General features: G+C 40.2%; 1 protein-coding gene across 7 annotated transcripts in view; it reads left to right on the top strand.

The window, feature by feature from the left end:
* The window catches only part of LOC105469033 (helicase with zinc finger), a 187,913-nt gene that overhangs the window by 163,648 nt on the left and 1,840 nt on the right, over positions 1-22,425 (top strand). For 5 of the 7 annotated variants that reach the window (XM_011719558.2, XM_011719560.3, XM_011719557.2 and 2 more), the window contains one exon: positions 5,728-13,876. In XM_011719558.2, the coding sequence (XP_011717860.2) occupies positions 5,728-6,062 (335 nt within the window). In that variant the 3' untranslated portion in view covers positions 6,063-13,876. Of the gene's footprint in view, positions 1-5,727; positions 13,877-16,198; positions 16,488-22,425 lie in introns of those variants that run through there. The other 2 variants (XR_011615959.1, XM_071083493.1) reach the window with 2 other exon arrangements.

The following is a 22,425-nucleotide window of genomic DNA, read 5'->3' as shown; positions in this document are numbered from 1 at the left end:
GCCAAAATTAATAAAAAGCTGACCCAAGCTGATAAGGTAGAAAGTTCCTGAGCAAATGCTCATGTCATTTATGGTATCATTTCTGCAAACATGAAGTCATTATTTTCTTCATTGCTTGGAGACGTACTGTGGTATTTTTAAATTGAAAGTATCACTTAGTTAGGCATTAAAAAATTAATTCAAATCATGAGTGTCCTGAAGCACAACTTCTTGTTTATCAATTTTTTATTTTTAGAGAATTGTAGTAGTGGTATCAGACATAAGATAATTACATGAGAGAGACTTCTTACTGAAGTTAGAAAGTTATTTCTTGAGCTTGAAGAAAACCGTTTATATTATATTGGTTTGAAATTTTAAAAAGATCATTGTGTTTGATATGGATATCAGTTTACAATTAAGCTGTAAGCCTAAAATAGAAACTCCATCTTTGGCCTTTTTAAACTTTGAATTTCCCATTTTAACACTGAATGCACTTTAGGCTCTTAGTAAATGCTTGTGAAGAAAGGAGATAATGAAACTAGATTCTGTGCAATTAAGGGGGTGACCCAGTTGCATTGCAGAGGGTGGGGAGTCGCTCCTCCAACACAGGTATGTTTGGTTTCTGTTCACTTACCTGGTGACAAGACATACTTTAGCAGACATTTTCTTTTAATGCATGGGATGAAAATTTTAGAGTAGAGATGTGTTTTTTGTTTTGTTTTGTTTTGTTTTGTTTTTGAGATGGAGTCTTGCTCTTGACACCCAGGCTGGAGTGCAATGGCACCATCTCGGCTGACTGCAGCCTCTGCCTCCTGGGTTCAAGCAATTCTCCTGCCTCAGCCTCCTGAGTAGCTGGGATTACAGGCGCCTGCCTAATTTTTATATTTTTAGTAGAGACTGGATTTCGCCATGTTGGCCAGGCTGGTCTAGAACTGCTGACTTCGTGATCTGTCCGCCTCAGCCTCCCAAAGTGCTGGGATTACAGGCGTGAGCCACCGCGCCCAGCTGAGATGTGTATTTTGAAAAATATTCGTTGTAAGACTAGTGAAATTCATAGTCTCAGAGAATGTTTTCTCTTATTGGGAATATATACATGATTAATTAGTAGCGATCTTGTATTCATGGTTAGACAAGGATGTAGGCATTAAGTTAAACTGCTTCTAAAATATTATTTTCTAAGTATTTATTTAATTGAAAAAATTTAAAACTAGGCTGGACATGGTGGCTCACAGTTGTAATCCCAGCACTTTGGGAGGCCAAGGCAAGTAGAACACCTGAGGTCAGGAGTTCAAGACCAGCTTGGCCAACATGGTGAAACTCCATCTCTGCTAAAAATACAAAAATTAGCCAGTTGTGGTGATGCGTGCCTGTAATCCCAGCTACTTGGGGGCTGAGGCAGGAGAATCACTTGAACCCGGGAGGCGGTGGTTGCAGTGAGCCGAGATCACACCACTGCCCTCCAGCCTGGGCAACAGAGCAAGACTCCGTCTCAAAAAAGACAAAACAAAAAAACCAGTTAAAACTAATTACATTGCTATGGAACAGAGAACATTGTTAAATAAGTCTTAATAAAGTAAATAAAAATAGTAAGTTCTTGAACAACCAAAGCCATGTTTATTTTATATATTATTTTAGACAGCAAAGAACATTTTTATATTGAAATATTTGTTAAATTGTTCTTGAAAGCAGTTGTTTAATTCACAAAATCAGTGACATTTAGAGGGAAAAGTGATAAATATACTAGAAAGATGTTAAATGCTTTAAAATCATTTTGAACAATATTATGAATTTTTAAAATTTTAAAATAGTACTATAAAATTAACATATTGAATAAAGAAAATACTCAAGCTAAAACGTGAAATATTTTCACCTTAACCTCTGAATTCTAGTTTTATGTTATATTGGACAGCTGTATTGCTGATGTTAACATGCTTTTGAAACTTTGTCATACTGAGTGTAAAGTAGCTTCCATCAGGTGTCACTAGTGTGTTTTAGAGGAAATGAACCATTGTGGTTTGAGTTTTAAAAAGAAATATTAGTGGGATTTCTTGTGGTTTCAGTTTTTTACTTATTTTGAACTCAAGGATAGAGGTACCTCGCTAAATATTTGAAGATCAAATATCTGAGTTCATTCTATTTGATGATTGTCTTAAGCTACATCTGATTGCAAGAAACAGAAACCAACCCAAAGTAGCTCAGGTAAAAATAGTTTTACTGGAAATAAGGTCCAGGGAGGCCAGCTGGGTTGATGAGGGGAGCTGGATAATTTTCTGGCCACTGTGTTTAAACCACGGAAGGTGCATAGCACAAAGTGCCTGGCCCATGGTAAATAGCCACGCCATGTGATGGTCTCAGCATCTCCCTCCAGGCCTATGGCTTTCTCTGTGTACCTGTTCCTTTGTCCTGCTTTTCTGTGAATTGGTCTTCTGATCACTGTACTCTTCTGTATGTTTTAAGTAATCTAGCTAAAGGTCTCACTTTACCTCTCTGTCTGCACCCACGCCCCCACACCCCCCCCCCGCCCCCACCTCACATACACATACTGAAATTTCTGGGAAAAGAAATCCAGCCCCATATGAATCAAGTATGTTCCAGTGGGACACTTTCTTCCTGACGTGAACACAAGGAAGGAAGAGACAGTCTCTGTGGCCCGCTAACCACAGGGCCATCAAGAAGCAGAGTGCCATACTCACAGAGCTCAGTGAAAAAGATGGCATGGTCCTCTCCCTCAAGGAGCTATCTAGTTTGGGAAATAAGATTAACATACATAAAGCAATAACAATCAATATTAAATGGCATAAAACTAAGTGCTAAATGTGCAGTATAGACACTGTACCCTTAAAGATGGTGGAGTAGTTGGGAGAAAACTTTGTACAAGAGGAACTAACCTCTCTGTTATCGCCCTGTTGTCTAATATTAACCTTTTACTACGTTCAGAGGAGACTAATGAGGAAATGCTTCCCATTTTTGTCCTTTCCTACCTGTATCAGTTAGGGTAAAGGCTAAGTCGTTGTCCCAAAGAGACCCCAAAGTACAGTGCCTTAAATAAGATAGAAACTTATTTTTCTTTCACCTAATTGGCTGGTTCACACTATCTGAGTAGCTTTGCTTCACAAAGTCATTGAAGGGCCCAAGGTCCTTCTACTGTGTCCCACTGTCCCCACTGTCCTCTAAAGGCTTGTCTTTGTTTGCGTAGTCAAAGCTAGGTTTCTGCCATGAAAATGTTTCAAGGCAAGTGGCTTATCTTCAAGCTAGAGATGACACAGAAATTGCATGCACACTTTTGCTCATATCTAATTAAGCCAAATTTCGTTACTTGGCCATACTCAGCTGCAAGGGAAGCTGGGAAATGTAGTCACTAGATGAGCAACCACGTGTCCAATTTAAGCTTAGTGTAGTGGGTGGGGTTTCTGTACCTAAAAGGAAGCAGGGAAAGCACGGAAACCAAGAGATTGTTGCTAGTCTCTCCTATGCCCTCCTAGTCTTTCCCCACCTGTTTAAATCCTTCAGGACTCATCCCCGGTTTCATCTTCCCTGTGTAGATTCCCTCCTGGCTCTCCCAGAACTCCCTTAGGACCTATCAGCATTCATTGTTTCACTTCTATTGTTATTTAGCCTTGCCATGGGTTTCTATCTTATTTCCACAATAAAATGATAAGTTTTTGAAGGGCTGCTCTAACCAACTGTATACTTTCATGGGTATAGCACAGCAGTGAATACATAGTAAGTGCTCAATAAATATTTATTGGATTGAGATGGCAGTTTAAGGTTTTGGATGGGTAAATGGGCAAATTCCAGATATGAGAAGCAACCTGTGAGAAAGCAGGAAAAGCACACTGACCATGGCTCACCTGACTGTTTAATTAAATGGAAGGTCTGTGAGAATATCCAGAATTTATTTGAAAAGACGTAGAGGTGGAAAATAAGGAAGACTTCAAAGAGCAGAGAACGTAATTTATTATAGGGTCACAAAAAACTTAAAAAATACTGACACAGGAATAGAAACACGGTTCAGTGGAACATGAAGACTAGAAAGCCCAGATACAGATTTCAATGCACAAAAGAATTTAGTAATAATAGAAGTATGACCAGCATAGAAGGGATGGATTATTCAATAAATGATTATTTAATTAATTATTCAAGGGAAAAATAAATGAACAGTTATATCTTTACCTAATGCCACATAACAAAATAAATTGCAGATAGATTATAAAATTTTAATTTGAAACAGGAAACCCTTAAAGATTCACAAAAAGATGTAAATATTTACCTGACTTTGCATAGGAACTAGTTCATGGATTTGCTTAGTAAAATCTAAAACATTTTGTTGACAAAGTGGAAGCATTATAAATAACATTAAAAGGGAAATCACGAAACAGGTAAAAATATTTGCAACATGTGACAAAAGAATAGTATTCTTCATATGTAAAAAGTGCCTACAAAATAATAGGAAAAAACAATAGAATAGTATGTCCAATAGAATAATGGACAAAGATAGTCTGCAAATAGGTAATAAACAGGGAAAAACTGTTCCTACACACCAACTATCAAGGAAATGCAAATTGTAACCACAACAAGATAATTATTTGCTTAATAAAATAGGCTAAGGTTTTAAACAGTCGTAATGCCAGTGTTGTGATGGGGTATGGCAGTGGACAGACATGACTGGCTGAGTACACATGGGCAGCATCTTCCTGCGGAGCAGTTTGGCCACAGTTGTTAGAAGCTTTGGACACCTAGGGATTTATCCTAGGAAACAGCTGTGAAATACATGAATTCGTATAGCTCGTACATCCCATTGTACACCTAGGCATTTATCCTGAGGAAGTAGCCATGAATATTTAGAAATATTTACCTGGAACATCACAGTCCAGAGAAGGGAAAAATTGGCGATAATGAAAATTTCTAAAAATGAGACATTACCTGAGTAAGTTGTGAAATACTGTAAATCCAGTACTTAGGGAAAAATAAAACAACAACTTAAGGCCTATCTCGGTATTCAGAAGTATGAATGACTTACTTTCTTCTTTGAACTTTTCTGAAATTTTCAAATTGTCCTCAGTGAATTTGTATTGTTTATAATCCAGTAAAATGTTATATAAAGTTTTAAAAGATTGAAGAGAAAAGCATTTATTTGAAAGCAAGCTGTGGGTTTAGTGAGCAATAAAATTGGTTAGGAAGGATGGAGTCAAATTTTAAGGAACCTTGAAAGTCAGGCAGATTATAGGAAATGTGAAGTCATTTACAGTCCCCCCACACACACCTTATTCCATGTTACTCAGTATATAATACAAGGAAGGGTAGCATTGTAAATAAATGGAATCCCATGGCACTGTTACTTAGCTCAGTAATAAAAGCTGTTTTGACCAGGAGTCTGGATATGCAGCTCCTTTTTATTTAAGAGAGAGCATGTGCCTGTTTACAAACTATGAGCAGTTACTAGAATAAATATCAAAGTGTACAGTTACACAAACTACTTTATTTTTCAGCAAGCCTTCAGATTTGAACTTTAGTTTTTATATGTTAGCTATTCCACTTCTCATGGCTGTTTTATGTGTCTATAAGATAGAGACGTTTGGTTGGATGTGTTGTGATTTCAGCATTCTGTGGCAGAAGGTGTCTGTCCTTGTGGCTATACTGTCCCCGTGTTCCTGGAGATGAGAGCCAGTCCTGACACACTGAGTGAATGAGGCACATGAACATTGCTGGGCTCATCCTTAAATCAGTGTCACTGTTCTCTGCTTTTAGCGCCACCCAAGACTGTCAAACCCCCTGAGGATCAACTGAAGTCGGAGAACCTCGAGGTGTCCAGTTCCTTCAACTACAGTGTGCTGCAGCATCTCGGCCAGTTTCCGCCCCTTATGCCCAACAAGCAGATCGCGGAGTCAGCCAATAGCAGTAGCCCCCAGAGCTCTGCAGGGGGCAAGCCTGCCATGTCCTATGCCAGCGCTCTGCGGGCCCCTCCAAAGCCCAGGCCCCCTCCTGAGCAGGCCAAGAAGAGTAGCGACCCTCTGTCTCTCTTCCAGGAACTGAGCCTGGGAAGCTCATCTGGCAGCAATGGCTTTTACTCATATTTTAAATAATCACTTTTTTTTCCCCTCAAGGGAGAATGTTTTAATTTCTGTTTGTATCAGTAGAATTAAGGTAGTTGGACTTCATCTATAGATGCACAGTTCCCTTTGTTTTAATATTAAATATGTTCTCACTTAATTGCTTTGCTGCTAGACTTGCAACTAATTTTTTTAAAGTATATTCCATTATTTTGCATTTTTGATGTGTCAAAACTTTGACAGCTTTTATGTAGAATAAAAACAAATTTTTAAATTTGTGTATTGTTACATGTTTGCATCAAGCTAGCAGCCAAGAGGTTAATTGTGCAACTATTAAAAAAAAAAAAAAAAAAAAAGAAAAAAAAGTTTGTCTAAAATGTATTTAAAAAGAAAAAAAAATTGTAAGTAGCATTTACATTTATTCAATATATTACCATATGCTGGGTTTCTGTACCAGAAATGGCCAGTTGATGTACAAATGTATGTTATTTTTGCTTAAATTCATTTAAATTTTTTTTAAAATAAAGGGGCAGCATCTTCTAAGTACTTTATCAGCCTTTTTTTTTTTTTTTTTTTTTTTGTGACACGATGCTGCGTTCTAAAACTTTTATAGTTTTAGACTATGTATGATGTGTTGTTGTAATCTCCATCCACCATAGGATAGAGTTAAAGGCATTCTTTTTGCAGGCATATTTTGTATGCCACTGTTTTTTGAAATGTGAAAAAAACGTTGGCATACTTAGTTATTTTTTGGACAAGCTACACTTCAAGCTTGTTTTTAATGTTAATTTGATAGTGTGTTTTTTTTTTTTTTAAACAAATCAAGAAGCTGAAAAATTTTTAGGATTGTTGGTGCTTAGTAGACTTGATAACTATTTTAAAAATGCGTGAATTTAGTACAATTCTTTTTTTCTCACTATGCATGTGTAAATGTTTGTAACCTGGCTTCCCTCTTCTCCAGTGGTATAAAGAATTGTGCCGCTTTAAGGTTTGGGTTTTTTTCCCTCCAGTAAAAATTTTGGTACCTTATTTGATGTTTACATTAAAATGTGACATTATATGTGGCAATTCAAATATTTTGCTAGCTGTCTTGTTTGAGGAAGACCATTAAAGAAGAAATATAATGTTTGTCAAAAATGTATCAAAATTCATCAGAATCTGGGGCAGAAAACTACCCTTGTTTTTCATGTCTTTCAATTCTTCTAAAATTCTCCTATTGAACTTGTACACAATATAAAATTTAACAAGCCATCTTAAATATTCTACCATCTAAAAATTGCTTTGAATGAATTTTGGTAAAATCCAAAGGAAAATGTTTACCCTCTTGAAACTTTTGGTCTTGTCACACATTTAAAGCAATATATGTCCTTATTTTCCTGACCTAGTAATACTACTTTTATATTTCAGAGGTATCTTGAAACTACAGTATAAACTTTTAAAAAATAATAAGACGAGGCTGGGAAACCTTTCAAATGAACCCAATCTTCCTGATGATCCATTCAAAAACAGGTTTTTGGAAGACCACTTTTGATAGGCCATCCTATAATCAAAGTACATTTTTTTAAAACCAGGTTGAGAGGTGGCAAAGGTAAAGAAAAATTGCTGACATTTCTTCTATGATTGGAGTTTAGTTTATGTTGGCCAGCTACAGCCCCTTTTAATCCTCAGACAATTTGGGATAAAAGAGTGCCTTTGGTTAATGGTTAGCAAGCTCCAGGACAAGCGCCGCGTGCCTCTTTTATTCAGCTTTACCTTTCTGCTCAGAGCGCGGTTCATTTGTGTGTGGCTTCGCGTTACAGGCTGTGGGTCTCTGTGTGAGGTGGCAGACATAGACTTGTAAACTGCAGACGTGTTAATGGTTAGTATAAATCACAGTTGGAAAACTGAGCCAGCAAGTTCCAGCACCACACTTTCTCTGTGTGATGTCAGATCACCACATTTAGCAATGTCAAATTTTACTCAACATACTTTAGTAGGAAGAAAAGAAGAAAAAGTTTTGCCATGTAGCTATGTACTTTTAAGTCTATGACGAAACTCAAGACATAGTCTGAATGAAAATTAGATCTCCCCGATGTGAGGATGTTATCATTTTCCCATCAGTGATTATCCACCCCCCGGCCCCCACCCCAGTACACAGGACTACAACGCAAGCTAGATAAGTGTTCAAAAGCAATCTGATAATATGAAGACAGAATTGTCAAGTCAAGGCTTTCAGTTGACCCCTTGTCATGAGGTTATTGCCTAATTTTCTGTTTTCTATACTTGAATCTTTAAAAAATATCAGTTTTTAAATTATTTATATTTATATTTAGTTAAGGGTCATGGGGTCATGTATGCACCCCCATTACCTTATATAAATATGTTGATGATGGAAGCTTTGGATAAGGAGTCTATTAAGTTGTCATGACATCCTTGTTCTAAGCAGTTATTTCTAAAAACTAAAAATAATAGCTACTTATTGGCCCACCTCTCTGCTGTGAGTATATGAGTGCTCCTCATTCCTTATCATTTCCATAGCCAGTCAAGGATTCTCATGTTGCTTCCATCTGATACTCTTCTTAGATTCTGCATCAAATGCTTATTTTGACTTATAACAAGCTTACTCTTCCTCAGCATTACATAATGCCATCTTTGTAACCGTGCTTTAAAGAACCTGCTCATTACGCATAGTATCTTAGAACATTTTGAACAAGTCTTGTGTAAGAATCATTGCAAGTTTCCATCAAAATGAGGCATGTCTCCTGAGTACAGCTGATGTTCTTTGGGTATTACTTGAGTAGTAGTAGCAAGTACCCATAAATCAGATTTATGAAACATAATTTATATACTAGGTTCAACCCTTATATATGCATATATATGTATAGTATATGTATATATGTATATAAATTTTTTTTTCCAGAAAACTTGATGATAGCGCTCAGATAATACCAAGTATTACCAGCCTCCATTTCTTCAGAACAGATTTTTTTCTAAGTGAGGTTAATTATTCACATAATGTCTTTTTAAAAGTCTTTGTCCTTTGTGTCACTCTGAAGTTTTCTTTTTCTTGCCAGGATATTTTGTTTCACTTTTTAATTTCAGTGCTACTTGAGATCTTAAAGACCGTATTTTAGATGATAGAGTTTGTAAAGTAGAGCCTTCATGCTGAAAAATTTCTTTTCATGATCTAAAAATGGTATTTTGTTACGATTTGAAGAATCTCATTCCGTGTAACATGGATATTTTCTGGTGTGTTTTTAAAGGGGCTTTTGGTTGTCATTTGGACATATGCTTTGCCAAAATGTTATAGCAGAACTTTGTTTTTGATTAATCAGTAGTTAATTATTGACCATTTAAACTAACATGACCTTAATTTTCCTTTCCTCACACAGATATGCTTTCTATCCAGGTCATTTTTTACACGTGAAATAACAAACTGCTTTGTGTAGGTTTTTTTTTTTTTAAATCATCAGATTTTAGAATAAGTTTAGGTTCGATGTAAGCATCAACTGGTCTTTTCAGTTCAGAGAACTGCAGACTACGTACAATAAGCAGAATTCCCGCTGAATAAGCATTACCTAATTAAACATAGCAATTTCTAAGACCTATTTATGAAAATACTCTCCTCTTTTATGGAGGCAATGGAGCTGCTGAGAAAGCTAACTGAATTTCCCAACTTTGGGATAATTAATATATAGTATTGTGTTGCTCTAGTGTAGTTGATTTTATGTGTTTAATATTTTTCATGTCAAGAGCAAAGCTGCAGACGTAAAAGGTATTTCTCTAGCCCCCTTAGCTACAGCGAGCCACCTTTGTTAAGAGTTCAGGGTGTGAAGAACAATTTCAAGATAAATTTTAGTATTTCAACTATCGTTATTAAGAAAATTAGACTTACTGAAATACTCATTTAAAAACAGACACCTTCTATAGCATTGTTTTACAGTGGAGTTGTTGTTAAAAAGGGAATCCCAGAAAGAATCTATAAAAATACAAGGTTAAAACTTTAAATGTATTGAAAGATACAAATTGGTGCTTTCAGATGTTATGTAGGCTAGCCATCGTTTTTTGTTTTTTTCCCTCCAGCTCCTCAATGGTAGTAATTTGTCTTTTATGATTTACCAGACATTATTTCTTGCTTACCATCCCCTTAACATATGAAAAATCCTTAATTTCTACTGTCACGCTGTATGTCTTCCTGAATCTCAAGGTATAAATGTCTTAATGGATCTGATTTGTCTCCACTCTTTGCCATCTGATCCACATTCAAACCATCTAGAAATTAGAAAGAATAGCTAATGTTCTAACTATGATTTCTGATTCAAAATATCCCGTAGTGGTGCCAATCACTTACAAAGACACCATCTCCATCCTGAAAGAGTACCTGGCATGTTAGTCTTGAAAGTGCTCGTTATGATACGCTCCTCAGATTTCCCATCTGCTTGAGGATGGACATTTATTAGCTGAGACTTTAAAACTGCTAAAGTCACACTTTCTACTTTCATACCTGTTTAATTAGTAATGTCAAGACCATTGTTGCAAGGAGTGAATCTTATTAAACACATTGTTACTACTTTAAACTAGAATATGAGGTTCAAGAGATTTTAAAACAATTGTAACATTTAAAATTTTTGAACCAATTGAAAATGTCTACTTTGGAGTGAACTTTAAGTAAACAGTCACCGGAGTTTCTAAAAATTTTGGGGAGGGAGGTACCTAATAGAGGAATCTAGACTTAGAAATGTGAACTGTGTTTAAATTCCAAACCCAGTTCTGCAGTGGTCGTCTAAAGCGTCTAAAACTGGAGTGTTAAGAAAACCCAGAGACATTCATATAGTTTCAGTTATCAGAGTATTAGACCAGATTTTATTTGCAATTTGTTCAACAGAGAGATTTTATTTTGATACAGATATTAAGCATAAAGCATAGTAAGTTTTATATAATTCTATGAGTTCATTAAACAATATTATGAAATTTTCATTATGTTCGTGGGGAGTCTTTTTAACTGTTTCTACCTCATATATGAGGTCCCTCTGTATTTTACTTTGCATACTAGCATGTGATTGCCTGCCTTAGAACTATGTAGAGGAGGGGAAATCAATATTACCTTTTAAGAAATTTTTGATTTTATGAAGTGTTTTCATTAATACTTTTTTAATGTTTGAGAAGTAAAGGGGAAAGGGTGGCAAATTACATAGGTTGCAACACAGAGTAGAAGTCATATAGTACTATTTACAAATCTGTCCTGTTTTAAGATTTTAGAATTGTGAACAGGATGGAGCAATGGTTCTTAAACTTTAGCCAGTATCAGAATTGCCTTGTGGTCTTGTTAAAATTCAGATAGCTGGATCCACCCCCAGCATTTCTGATTTTGGTCTGGAGCCTGATAATTTGCATTTCCAACAAGTTTCCAGGCGATGCTGATGCTGCCAGTCCAGGAACCACACTTTGAAAATCACTGGTCTGATTCTCACGGTTTGAAAGTCTCAGAGACCTTCAGAGTCTGAATGTCTTTTCAACCATGCATTTATTTACTCAGTGTAAAAAAACTGATCTCTGGAGACATTTTTATAAATCTGGTGCCATGAGTGGAACATTTGTGGAGAAAGGTCTCCATGGAGCGACAGGCCCTTGGATTGACCGCCATCCCTCCTCCCTCTCACCCCTGCTGGGGTCTGCACTGCTCTTCCGCAGTAGGGTGAAGGAGCTCTTTGGTTTTAGGGTGAGTTTGCTTTTGTGTATACTGCTGCCTGGGCATTGGTCTAGAAGCTGTGCATTTGTTTGGTGTGCTTAGAGTCAATCTTGATCCACATGCATGGAAGTGAGAATCCTGGAAAGAAGCCATCAGAATGCCATGAGAATGCACCTAGCATGTATCGAGGCACTGAGTGCAGCAGTCCCTGTCCTACGATGGCAGTGGCCTGGAGCATCGAAAACAACAGATAATCCTTAAATAATTGTTTTGTTTTGTTTTGTTTTTTGGGACGGAGTCTTGCTCTGTCACCCAGGCTGGAGTGCAGTGGCGTGATCTAGGCTCATTGCAACCTCTGCCTCCTGAGTTCAAGTGATTCTCCTGCCTCAGCCTCCCGAGTAGTTGGGACTACAGGTGTGCGCCACCACACCCAGCTAATTTTTGTATTTTTTAGTAGAGACGGGGTTTCACCATGTTGGCCAGGATGGTCTCCATCTCTTGACCTCATGATCTTGCCTGCCTTGGCTTCCCAAAGTGCTGGGATTACAGGCATGAGCCACCGCGCCCGGCCAATGTTTAGTTTTTATGGTTATTATTATTTTTTTGGCGGGGGGAGGGTGGTGAGGGCAAAGGATTTGTTTTTCAAATTATATGTTTCTCAGGTTAACAAAGTTATTTTAGATTCTCTGGCATGCCAGCAGGTGTTAGAGAGAGCCTGAAGTGTTATATATGGCAGAAAATAAATGTCTCTGATCACTTTGCTACCTTTAAAAAAAATCTATGTGTGTTTGCAAAACAGCCTAGGGGGATCTGCCACCTGCACAGCATGGATTATTCATAAGTCATAGATGCACATGGATGGGCACGTTATTTTTGAGAAAGAAACTGCCTATAATATAATAAACCTGTCAGGTCTTTGGGTAGTTTTTAATTTGTGTGTTGCTGTTTTATCTGGACTGCATCTTGGGGGGTATTGGGCTCTGCTTCTGGTTTTTAGTTTGGCTTTGAATTTACTGAGATACTAGAAAGACAAAAAAAAATCTATTTTTAAGGTAATAGAATACAGAATGACTTAGGTGTAAAAGTACACGTGAAGACCGTCGTAGAATATATAGCTTTGGAGTTTTCTTAAGACACAGTCCTTCCTGCTGAAAAGGCTCGCTAACCTTCGGAGAGGATTGTTTATATTTTCAGCCTAGGTTCCTTTATGCAGTCCCAACTTAGGGGGAGCTTTGGTTTATTTACACTTCGCTTTGCACGATACCTTGTATGCGAAGACCTCTTTATATCTTTCAGTAGGTCAGAGGGCTCTTTGTCCTGGTTGAAGTCCCAAAGTGTCAGTGCAGCTGAGAATGTCTCTCAGCCTCCCCCTTTACAGAGGAAGGGTCCTGGATTTTCATAAATCCAGACCATGCCTGCTTCCTATAAATCCATGTATATGACATTGTACTGTATCTGATTCCTGTGCCAGTCATCTGACCTGATCCTTTAAACCCCATAAAGGTACTGGCTATATGTAGTAGTTGTATCCTAGGTAAATATGGTGATTAAAATACTTCTCTTCTAAATTATAAAGATAATGAGTTCTGCATTTTATTAAAGGGTCCTGTTATTAGTGACACAGGATTTTTTTTTTAATGCTTCATACATATAGTTCTTATCTAAACTTGTTCAGCTAACTTCATAGATCAGTTACTTAGCAAATTCATACTGGGTCTTATTTTGGGAAGTCTTCCTGAGGGAAGCTGTACAAAATTGAGGTGGTCAGGTTCTTCTCTTCAAAGTACCAGTTATACAGCCATCTAAATAAGCATAATTTGTGGCAAAATTATAACAATGTTTTTTCTTTGCAGTAAATGATACCTCATCTAAGAGGCTCTAATACCTAAAGAGTTGATCCTTAAAAGGAAAAGTGACTTTGTACCATAAAATAACCCCAAAGCCACTCTCTAGGGTTTTTATTTTCTTCTTTCTTTGTCTTTATCTTTTCTAACTTAGTTTTGGAATTACGTTAGCTACTTTGGTTCCATAGAAGAAGTTTTCAACTTGGGGTCTACAGTTCCTACAGTGTGCTCATTGTCTCAGTGAAGTTCTTTTGTTTTCAAAGATTCATGGTAACACAAAATGTATTTTACTGCTACAACTAAAATGTATTTATAATAAAATGCCTTTTTAATAATTTGGAGATGTGTTTATTATGTGTGAACTGTAATTCTCTGCTTCCTTCTGCTCTTAAGGTCAAAGGTCTGACTGAAGTTAAGCACAGCCCTTTGATTTTATTCTTGATAGTAAATGGTAAAACGAATGTAACTGAGAACTCAGTGTGAATCTGTAAAGTTGTAATTCTACTTTCCAGAAATTTGTGACTTGGCTTAAATCCCCAAACTTCAGCAGTAATGCTTTTAAGACTTAAAAGTGTTACCTGAAAGTTTAAAGATCTCTAGTGGTCAGTGAGAAAATAAGCGCTTTTCAAAGAGTCATTCAACATACATCTTACGAATTTAAGAAAATTATCCTGAATTACTCTTAACACGTCACTTAGTTGTTAATGCAGCCCGGAATTTATTTGAGAACTCATAAACCTAGTTTGTAGCAATATATTATGTAGGTATAGTCACGTACTTCACAGTGATGTGTGACAAGCATTAATTCAACAATCCAAAACAAACAAAAAAAATTGCTGGTTGTGCAGAAAATTGTCCTAAGTCAACGTCTTGTTTTTCTTGGGGAAATAATTCTTTGCATCTGCCATGATGTGATTTTGAGAAGCATTAGCAGGTCACAGAAGGCTTTGTGTGCCCTGGCTATTTTATTTTTAACATCCTATTAATGTGGCACCATAAATCTAGCTTGAATATACTGTGCTTCAAGTTTGTAAATGTAAGTAGATGGGACGGTCAGCCTTTCCTAAGGACAATGTACCGTTTGTACTCATTGTGGTGAATCCATTTTAAGCTAGGTATCTCGCTTTGAGTTGATTTGATATGACATTAATCTAATCTGGACTTTAGAAATAAAAACTTCTTTCTATATAAATCAAATGGATTTGGGGGGGCTCCTTGAGCTGTTCCCTGCTCTAGATGAAATAACCCCAGGCTCCACTGTGAGTGGGAAAATGCAGATGTGATTGCCTCAGGTGTTAGCCCTATGCCATATTGATGCCCTTTGAAGCATTTTTCTGAGAATGGTATTAGTATGAAAGTTAGTGTGTGTGAAAATTGATAAAACAATCACTTCCTTTCATCAAAACTGCAAGATGTGGAGTGCAGGTCAAGCATGAAGAGTGAAAGCTGATTAGCGGAAGCAGTGCTGGGATGGAGAGCCGTTTTTAAACTGGAACATCCAGATATTCCTGTGGTTAGCTCTGACCAGCCAAAGAGCACTTAGTCTGAAATTGACTCTGCTGCTCAAGTTACATAATATTGTCCTAACAAATCAATTCCCTAATGAGTGGAAATCCTCTTAAGATTTGAAGAGCCCTCAGTTCATGCTACCAACTGCAACCAGTTCCCTTTCTGAAATAGATCAGATTGTACCACTCTTTTGCTGAAAAGCCTTCAGTGGCTCTCCATCACATCCTACGTCCCTTAGCTGGACTTGGAGGCACCCAAGGCATGTTCCTGTGCATTGCACATACCAGGTTATAGCAGATCAGTCACCGTCACTTCCTGAATAAACCCTTGATCTTCCGGCCTCTCGATTTTGTTTGGAACATGCCCATCAGCTCTCAGACTCCCACTCCCCAGAGATACTGATTAATTGAGACTCAATTTCACCTCCCACACTACCCAGTTGGAATTAGCCCCTTTTGTCTCTGTGCTTGCAATTAAGCTTTATACCTCCCTTATCACCATTTTTGTATTATAGTTGGGAGTCTGTGAGCTTTTGGGAAGCAGAGATCATGTCCTCAGACCTCTAAACCACCAGCACCAGCTCTGTGCCTGTTATATGGCAGGCTTTTGATGAACGCTTGCTGAACTGGATCTGGGGGTTTGATCGAGAGAAGAGCTTAAAGATGCTCTCCCCTCCCCGTTGACATTCTTTGCCTGACATTCTTTGCCCACACAGTGTGGCCTTATGACAACGCTTGGCAGGAGAGTGATGGCTTGGAATGAAGGAGGAGTAAGCTGTCCTGTCCAGTGATGTCTCTGCCCATTCCACATGGTTCTCCGAGCAGTGACAAAGTATTAGCATTCATGAGTATTTTGTGTCTTGCCTGATATCACTGTTAGAACCCTTTTCCTGACAGCTTCACCATGGTTATGTCAGTGTTGATGGATGCTGCCTACTTTAGCACATTCTGGTCTGTAGGCATATACCTGCCATGCAGTGCTCTGGGAATATGATGAAATTCCCCCTTTGAAGCTCTGGTTGATTTGAAATCCACAGAGGAAGGTAATTAAGTTGAATAGAAGCTGCAGCTTGCAAAACCTATGGCATTATCCCACTTTTAGCTCATTAAAACTGCTGCTCTGCAAATTGATTTGAACCTTTGTTTCAGGAAATTGTGCTGCAATTCCCTGAGAACAAAGTGATGCAGGCGAGGTGATCTGGAGGAGCCAGTGAAGGACTCTGAAGGTAGGCATGGCCAGCCGGACACTCAGCTCACATGCTGTGCTCCCCTGCACATGGAGCCGTGGGAGGATGGAGTTTTGATATTGTTCAATCTGGGAAGATTGAACAGAAACACTGATGACAAGCTGTTTTGGATGTAGGAGGGGAGTGCCTGAAAGTTTTGGAGATCTTGCAAAGGAAACTTGGAAATGTTCCAATTAGTCTTCTGAGTTTTGTTTCCTTTATAGGCAAAAGATACACGGGAGCCTAAAGGGAAGGTCCGGAAGTCACAAGAGTAGGTGGCCTTGTCTTGGTGCCTGGTCCCCAAACCCACCCACTGGTTAAGTCTTCCATCTGTTTAGAATTCAGGGATGTTTGTGATTTTCCAAAGCTAAACAGATGTGGGGGCTCTAGGCTCCTTTTCTTAGGCAAAGTTTTGCAGATTCAATCCTCTCAGCTTTAGAACCAGGTTTAAAGCAAGTTGTATAACCTGGGGCAAAATTAACAGAAGATGATTGGGAGATGGGTGAGGGAATAGGCTTCATCTTGATAAATCAAATCTCAGGGTGGCTGTCGAGGACCACAGGTAATTCCTGCTGGGCTGGCTCAGCTAACAGAGCGGAAGACCAACATTTTTGGAAAAAAATAAATTGTGATCTACTGTAATTACAGAAATCTTTTTATTTATTTATTTATTTTTTTGGAAATGGACTCTCACTCTGTCACCTAGGCTGGAGTGCAATGGCACGATCTCGGCTCACTGCAACCTCTGCCTCCCGGGTTCAAGCAATTCTCCTGCCTCAGCCTCCCGAGTAGGTGGGACTACAGGTGCCTGCCACCACGCCCGGCTAATTTTTTGGATTTTAGTAGAGACGGGGTTTCACCATGTTGTCCAGGCTGGTCTCAAACTCCTGAACTCAGGCAATCCGCCCACCTTGGCCTCCCAAAGTGCAAGAATTATAGACATAAGGCACCGCACCTTACCTGAAATCTGTCTGTTCTTAAAACCTGGCAGCTGATGTGTTCTAGCTCGGAAAATCATCTCATCTCAGAGATGTGCAGCTGTGGGCTCTGCTGTAGCAAATACAGCTGGCTCAGTCACATTTATCTGACTTAAGCAAAGCTCAAGGACAAGCCACTGTGGCTGCCAACACCTGAGGTCAGGGACCTGGATTGTGAATGGGCTCTTTTGTACTCTTTTCTTGCTTCTTGAGGTCTTCCTATGGTGTGGATTCTCCCACCACCTTTTTTTTTTTTTTTTTTTTGAGACAGGGTCTCACTCTGTCACCCAGGCTAGAGTTTAGTGGTGCAGTTATAGCTCACTGCAGCCTCCACCTCCCAGGCTCAAGCAATCCTCCCACCTCAGCCTCCTGAGTAGCTGGGACCATAGGTGTGTACCACCATGCCTGGCTAATTTTTTTTTCTTTTTTCTTTTTTTTTTGGTAGAGACGGAGTCCTGCTATGTTACTCAGGCTAGTCTTGAACTCCTGGGATCAAGTGATCCTCTTGCCTCAGCTTCCCAAAGTGCTGGGATGACAGGCGTGAGCCACTGCATCCAGCCCCGATTCTTTTTTGTAGCATCATTGCATGCGTCCCTCCTGCCCATTCCCTCTCTGACTGTAGTTCATGAGCTTATTTACTGCACTAGCATGTCCTGGGGTCACTGTGTGCTGCTGTGCAGAGGATTTGGCAAAAGGATTGTGGGGAAGGGGGTGATTCTAGCTGGCAGGATGATTCTGCAGAAAATACAGTCCGTCCTTTCAAAGAATTTATAATCAGCAAAGCATGTGGCCCAATGAGCTGTACTACAACGAGGTAAGTACTAGAAATATGAACAAAGTGTCAAAGAGGAGAGAAGCATGAATTTTGCCTTGAGGAGTTGGAGAATATCTCACCTCATAATGTCTGAGCTGGGCCCTGCAGAACAAGTAGGGTAGAGAGGGCCAGGCCACATGCCCCTTCTATGCTTCCAAGGAACCCTCCCGAGGCCAGGCGCAGTGGCTCACACCTGTAATCCCAGCACTTTGGGAGGCCAAGGCGGGCAGATCACGAGGTCAAGAGATCGAGACCAGCCTGGCCAACATGATGAAACCCTGTCTCCACTAAAAATACAAAAATTAGCTAGGCATGGTGGCACATGCCTGTAATCTCAGGTACTTGGGAGACTGAGGCAGGAGAATCGCTTGAACCCAGGAGGCAGAGGTTGCAGTGAGCTAAGATCGCACCACTGCACTCCAGCCTGGCGATACAGTGAGATTCTGTCTCAAAAAAAAAAAAAGGAACCCTCCCTGTCGACAAAAGGAATCAAACTCTGTAAAATATTTGAAGAGATTTATTCTGAGCCAAATTTGAGTGACCATGGCCCATGACACAGCCCTCGGGAGGTCCTGAGAACATGTACCCAATGTGGTCGGGGCACAGCTTGATTTTATATATTTTATGGAGGCATGAGACATCAATCAAATACGTTTAAGAAATACATTGGTTTGATTCAGAAAGGCAGGGCAGCCTCAAAGCGGGGGCTTCTAGGCTATAGGTAAATTTAAATATTTTCTGGTTGACGATTGGTTGAGTTTATCTGAAGACCTGGGATTAATGGAAAGGAATGTTCAGGTTAAGATAAAGGATTGTGGGGACCAACTTTTATTGTGCAGAGGAATCTCTTAGATAACAGATTTCAGAGAGAGACAGCAGATTGTAAAATGTTTCTTTCTTTCTCTCTCTTTTTTTTTTTTTTTGAGACAGAGTCTTGCTTTGTCACCCAGGCTGCAGTGCAGTGGCATGATCTCTGCTCACTGCAACCTCTGCCCCCCGGGTTCAAGCAATTCTCGTGCCTCAGCCTCCCGAGTAGCTGGGATTCCTGACGTGTGCCACCACACCTGGCTAATTTTTGTATTTTTAGTAGAGACGGGGTGTCACCATGGTGGCCAGGCTGGTCTTGAACTCCTGACCTCAGGTGATCCACCCACCTCAGCCTCCCAAAGTGCTGGGATTACAGGCGTGAGCCACCGTGCCCAGCCTAAAATGTTTCTTATCAGACCTAAAAGGGTGACTGGCTCTTAGTTGATTTTCTCCTGGATCTGGAAAGAAAGGCAGGAAAACAAAGGGGGAAAGGGATTCTCCATAGAGTGTGGATTTTTCCCACAAGAGACTTTGCAGGGTAATTTCGAGGTATGGCAAGGAAATATATTTTGGGGTTAAATATTTTTTTCCTTGTCTGATAATGTTATGCCAGTCAGATTGAAAAGTAAGTCACAATATATAGGGTCAAATAAAACCTATCTGATGAGGATTATGATTTGTAGGGTATGACTCCTTAGACCGCTTAGGTAGGAATTTGAGCAAGATAAAAAAAAATGGAGCTTAGTCCTCATCCCAAATCTCATAGCACTTTACTTTTTATTTTTTATTTTTATTTTTATTTTTATTTTTGAGATGAACTTTCGCTCTTGTTGCCCAGGCTGAAGTGCGGTGGCACCATCTCGGCTCACTGCAACCTCTGCCTCCTGGGTTCAAGAGATTCTCCTGCCTCAGCCTCCCGAGTAGCTGTAATGACAGGCACCCACCACCATGCCTGGCTAACTTTTTGTATTTTTAGTAGAGATGGGGTTTCAGCATGTTGGCCAGGCTGATCTCGAACTCCTGACCTCAGATGATCCACCTGCCTTGGCCTTCCAAAGTGCTGGGATTACAGGCATGAGCCACCTTGCCTGGCCAGCACTTTACTTTAAAATCATCTGCCATTGAACTCTGAGTTCCTGAAGGACAGGATCATAATTTATTCCTTGTTTTATTCTAGTTTAGCACAGTGCCTAGCCTGGCATGCAATGTTGATCATCAACGTGGTAGACAGAACAGTGGTCCTCCCAAATATCCCCATCCGAATGCTCAGACCCTGTGTGGATGTCCACTTCCTAACCTGTGGGACCTGCTTCTTTATATGGAAAAAGGGACTTGGCAGGTGTGCTTAAGTGAAGAATTTTTTTTTTTTTTTAGACTGAGTCTTGCTCTGTCGCCCAGGCTGGAGTGCAGTGGTGCAATCTCGGCTCACTGCAAGCTCCGCCTCCCGGGTTCACGCCATTCTCCTGCCTCAGCCTCCTGAGTAGCTGGGGCTACAAGCGTCCACCACCACGCCTGGCTAATTTTTTGTATTTTTAGTAGAGACGGGGTTTCACTGTGTTAGCCAGGCTGGTCTGGATCTCCTGACCTCGTGATCCACCCGCCTCAGCCTCCCAAAGTGCTGGGATTACAAGGGTGAGCCAACGTGCCTGGCCTAAGTGAAGGATTTGAGGTGAAGAGATTCTCCTGGATCTTCTGAGCAGGCCCAGTGTAATCACAGGGGCCCTTCTAAGAGGTAGGCAGGAGAATCAAAGTAAAGAGGCAGAGAGGCCATGATGGAAGCAGAGACTGGAGTGATGCAGCCACAAACCAAGGAGAGCCTCTGACTCCAGAAACTGGAAAAGCAAGGCAATCAATTCTCACCTGAAGCTTCCAGAAGGAACGATCCCTGCGGACACCTTGATTTTTGCCTCCTGAGACTCATTTCAGACTTCTGATCTCCAGAACTAGCAGAATAAGTTTGTGTTATTTTAAGCCACTAAGTTCCCGTTATTTGCTACAGCATCCATGGAAAGCGAACATACTCAGTAAACGTGTGTGTTTAAGTGAAGGAGGCCCCATGTGGGAGGGATGTCAGCTGGCTTGGTATGTTTGAGAAACAGTGTTCTCCAGAGCAGTCAACGCTTACCAGTGGCAGAGAGAGGGTCAGAGAGCCCTTAGGCAGTGGCAGAAAGAACAAAAATGAGGAGATGGATTTGGGAGTCATTTCAGAAGCAGAATCTGCAAGGCTTGACTCAGTGAGCAAGATAGGAGTCCGAGAAATGACAGCAACTTCTGGCTTGGGGGCATAGGTACATAGGGTGCCCATCGAAGTGAGGGAACAGAAAAGGCAGAGTCGGTTTGGTTAAGAAAAGTCATGGGTTGGGGCCAGGCATGGTGGCACATGTCTATAATCCTAGCACTTTGGGAGGCGGAGGCAGGTGGATCACCTGAGGTCAGAAGTTCAAGACCAGCCTGGCCAACATGCTGAAACCCCATCTCTACTTAAAAAGAAAAAAAATCAGCCAGGCATGGTGGTGTGCGCCTGTAATCCCAGCTACCTGGGAGGCTGAGGCAGGAGAATCACTTGAACCCAGGAGGCAGAGGTTGCAGTGAGTCGAGATGGAGCCATTGCACTCCAGCCTGGGCAACAAGAGTGAAAAAAAAAAAAAAAAGCCATGGGTTGGGTTTGGACTTAAGCACGTGGGGTGGCCTAGAACTTCCAGAGAACAAGGTTTCTGCAGAAAGCAAGGCAACACACCGGATCTGACACCTGCATGAGAGATGGGCAGGAGCTCATGATGATTACGGGAACCGACGTCCTGGAGATGAATGGGATTTCCTTGAAATTATGATGTGAGATGAGACCTGGCAGAAAACACCAAAGTTTAAAGAGCAGATGGTAGAAGCGCAAACATTGTACAACGGAAATCTTCGGGGGAAATTTTGGAGAATTTTATGAAGGAAGCAGAGGTCAAAAGTACAAGGCCGGGTTCGGTGGCTCACACCTATAATCCCAGCACTTTGGGAGGCCGAGGTGGGTGGATCACTTGAGGTCAGAAGTTCGAGATCAGCCTGGCTAACATAGTGAAACCCCGTCTCTACAAAAAATACAAAAGCTAGCTGGGTGTGGTGGTGCATGCCTGTAGTCACAGCTACTTGGGAGTCTGAGGCAGGAGAATTGCTTGAACCCAGGAGGCAGAGGTTGCAATGAGTCGAGATTGCGCCACTGCACTCCAGCCTTGCAATGAGCCAAGATTGTGCCATTGCACTCCAGCCTGGGCGACAGAACAAGACTCTGTGTCAAATAATAATAATAATAATAATAATAATAATAATAATGTAGCAGTAAGGTAGAGCTAGCTATGTATGAAAGTCATGTCCCCTAAATGATGAACATTTCCAAAAAGTCCAGGCTTTCACATTTAGGCAAAAATTCTTGTCAGAAGCAAAGTCAAAAGGACAGAAATTATCACTACTTGTAATGGCAATGACCTTAAATAACTTTCTCCAGTGTGCAGGATCAATGCCTTGTGTGGGGATTACTTTATGGCTTCAGTGGTTGCAATTGAGTGA

Source organism: Macaca nemestrina, chromosome 17 (genome assembly GCF_043159975.1).
Source record: "Macaca nemestrina isolate mMacNem1 chromosome 17, mMacNem.hap1, whole genome shotgun sequence".
In the NCBI taxonomy this organism is placed as follows: domain Eukaryota; kingdom Metazoa; phylum Chordata; class Mammalia; order Primates; family Cercopithecidae; genus Macaca; species Macaca nemestrina.
The sequence above is the reverse complement of the archived record's forward strand: the minus strand, read 5'-3'. Positions and strand labels throughout refer to the sequence as shown.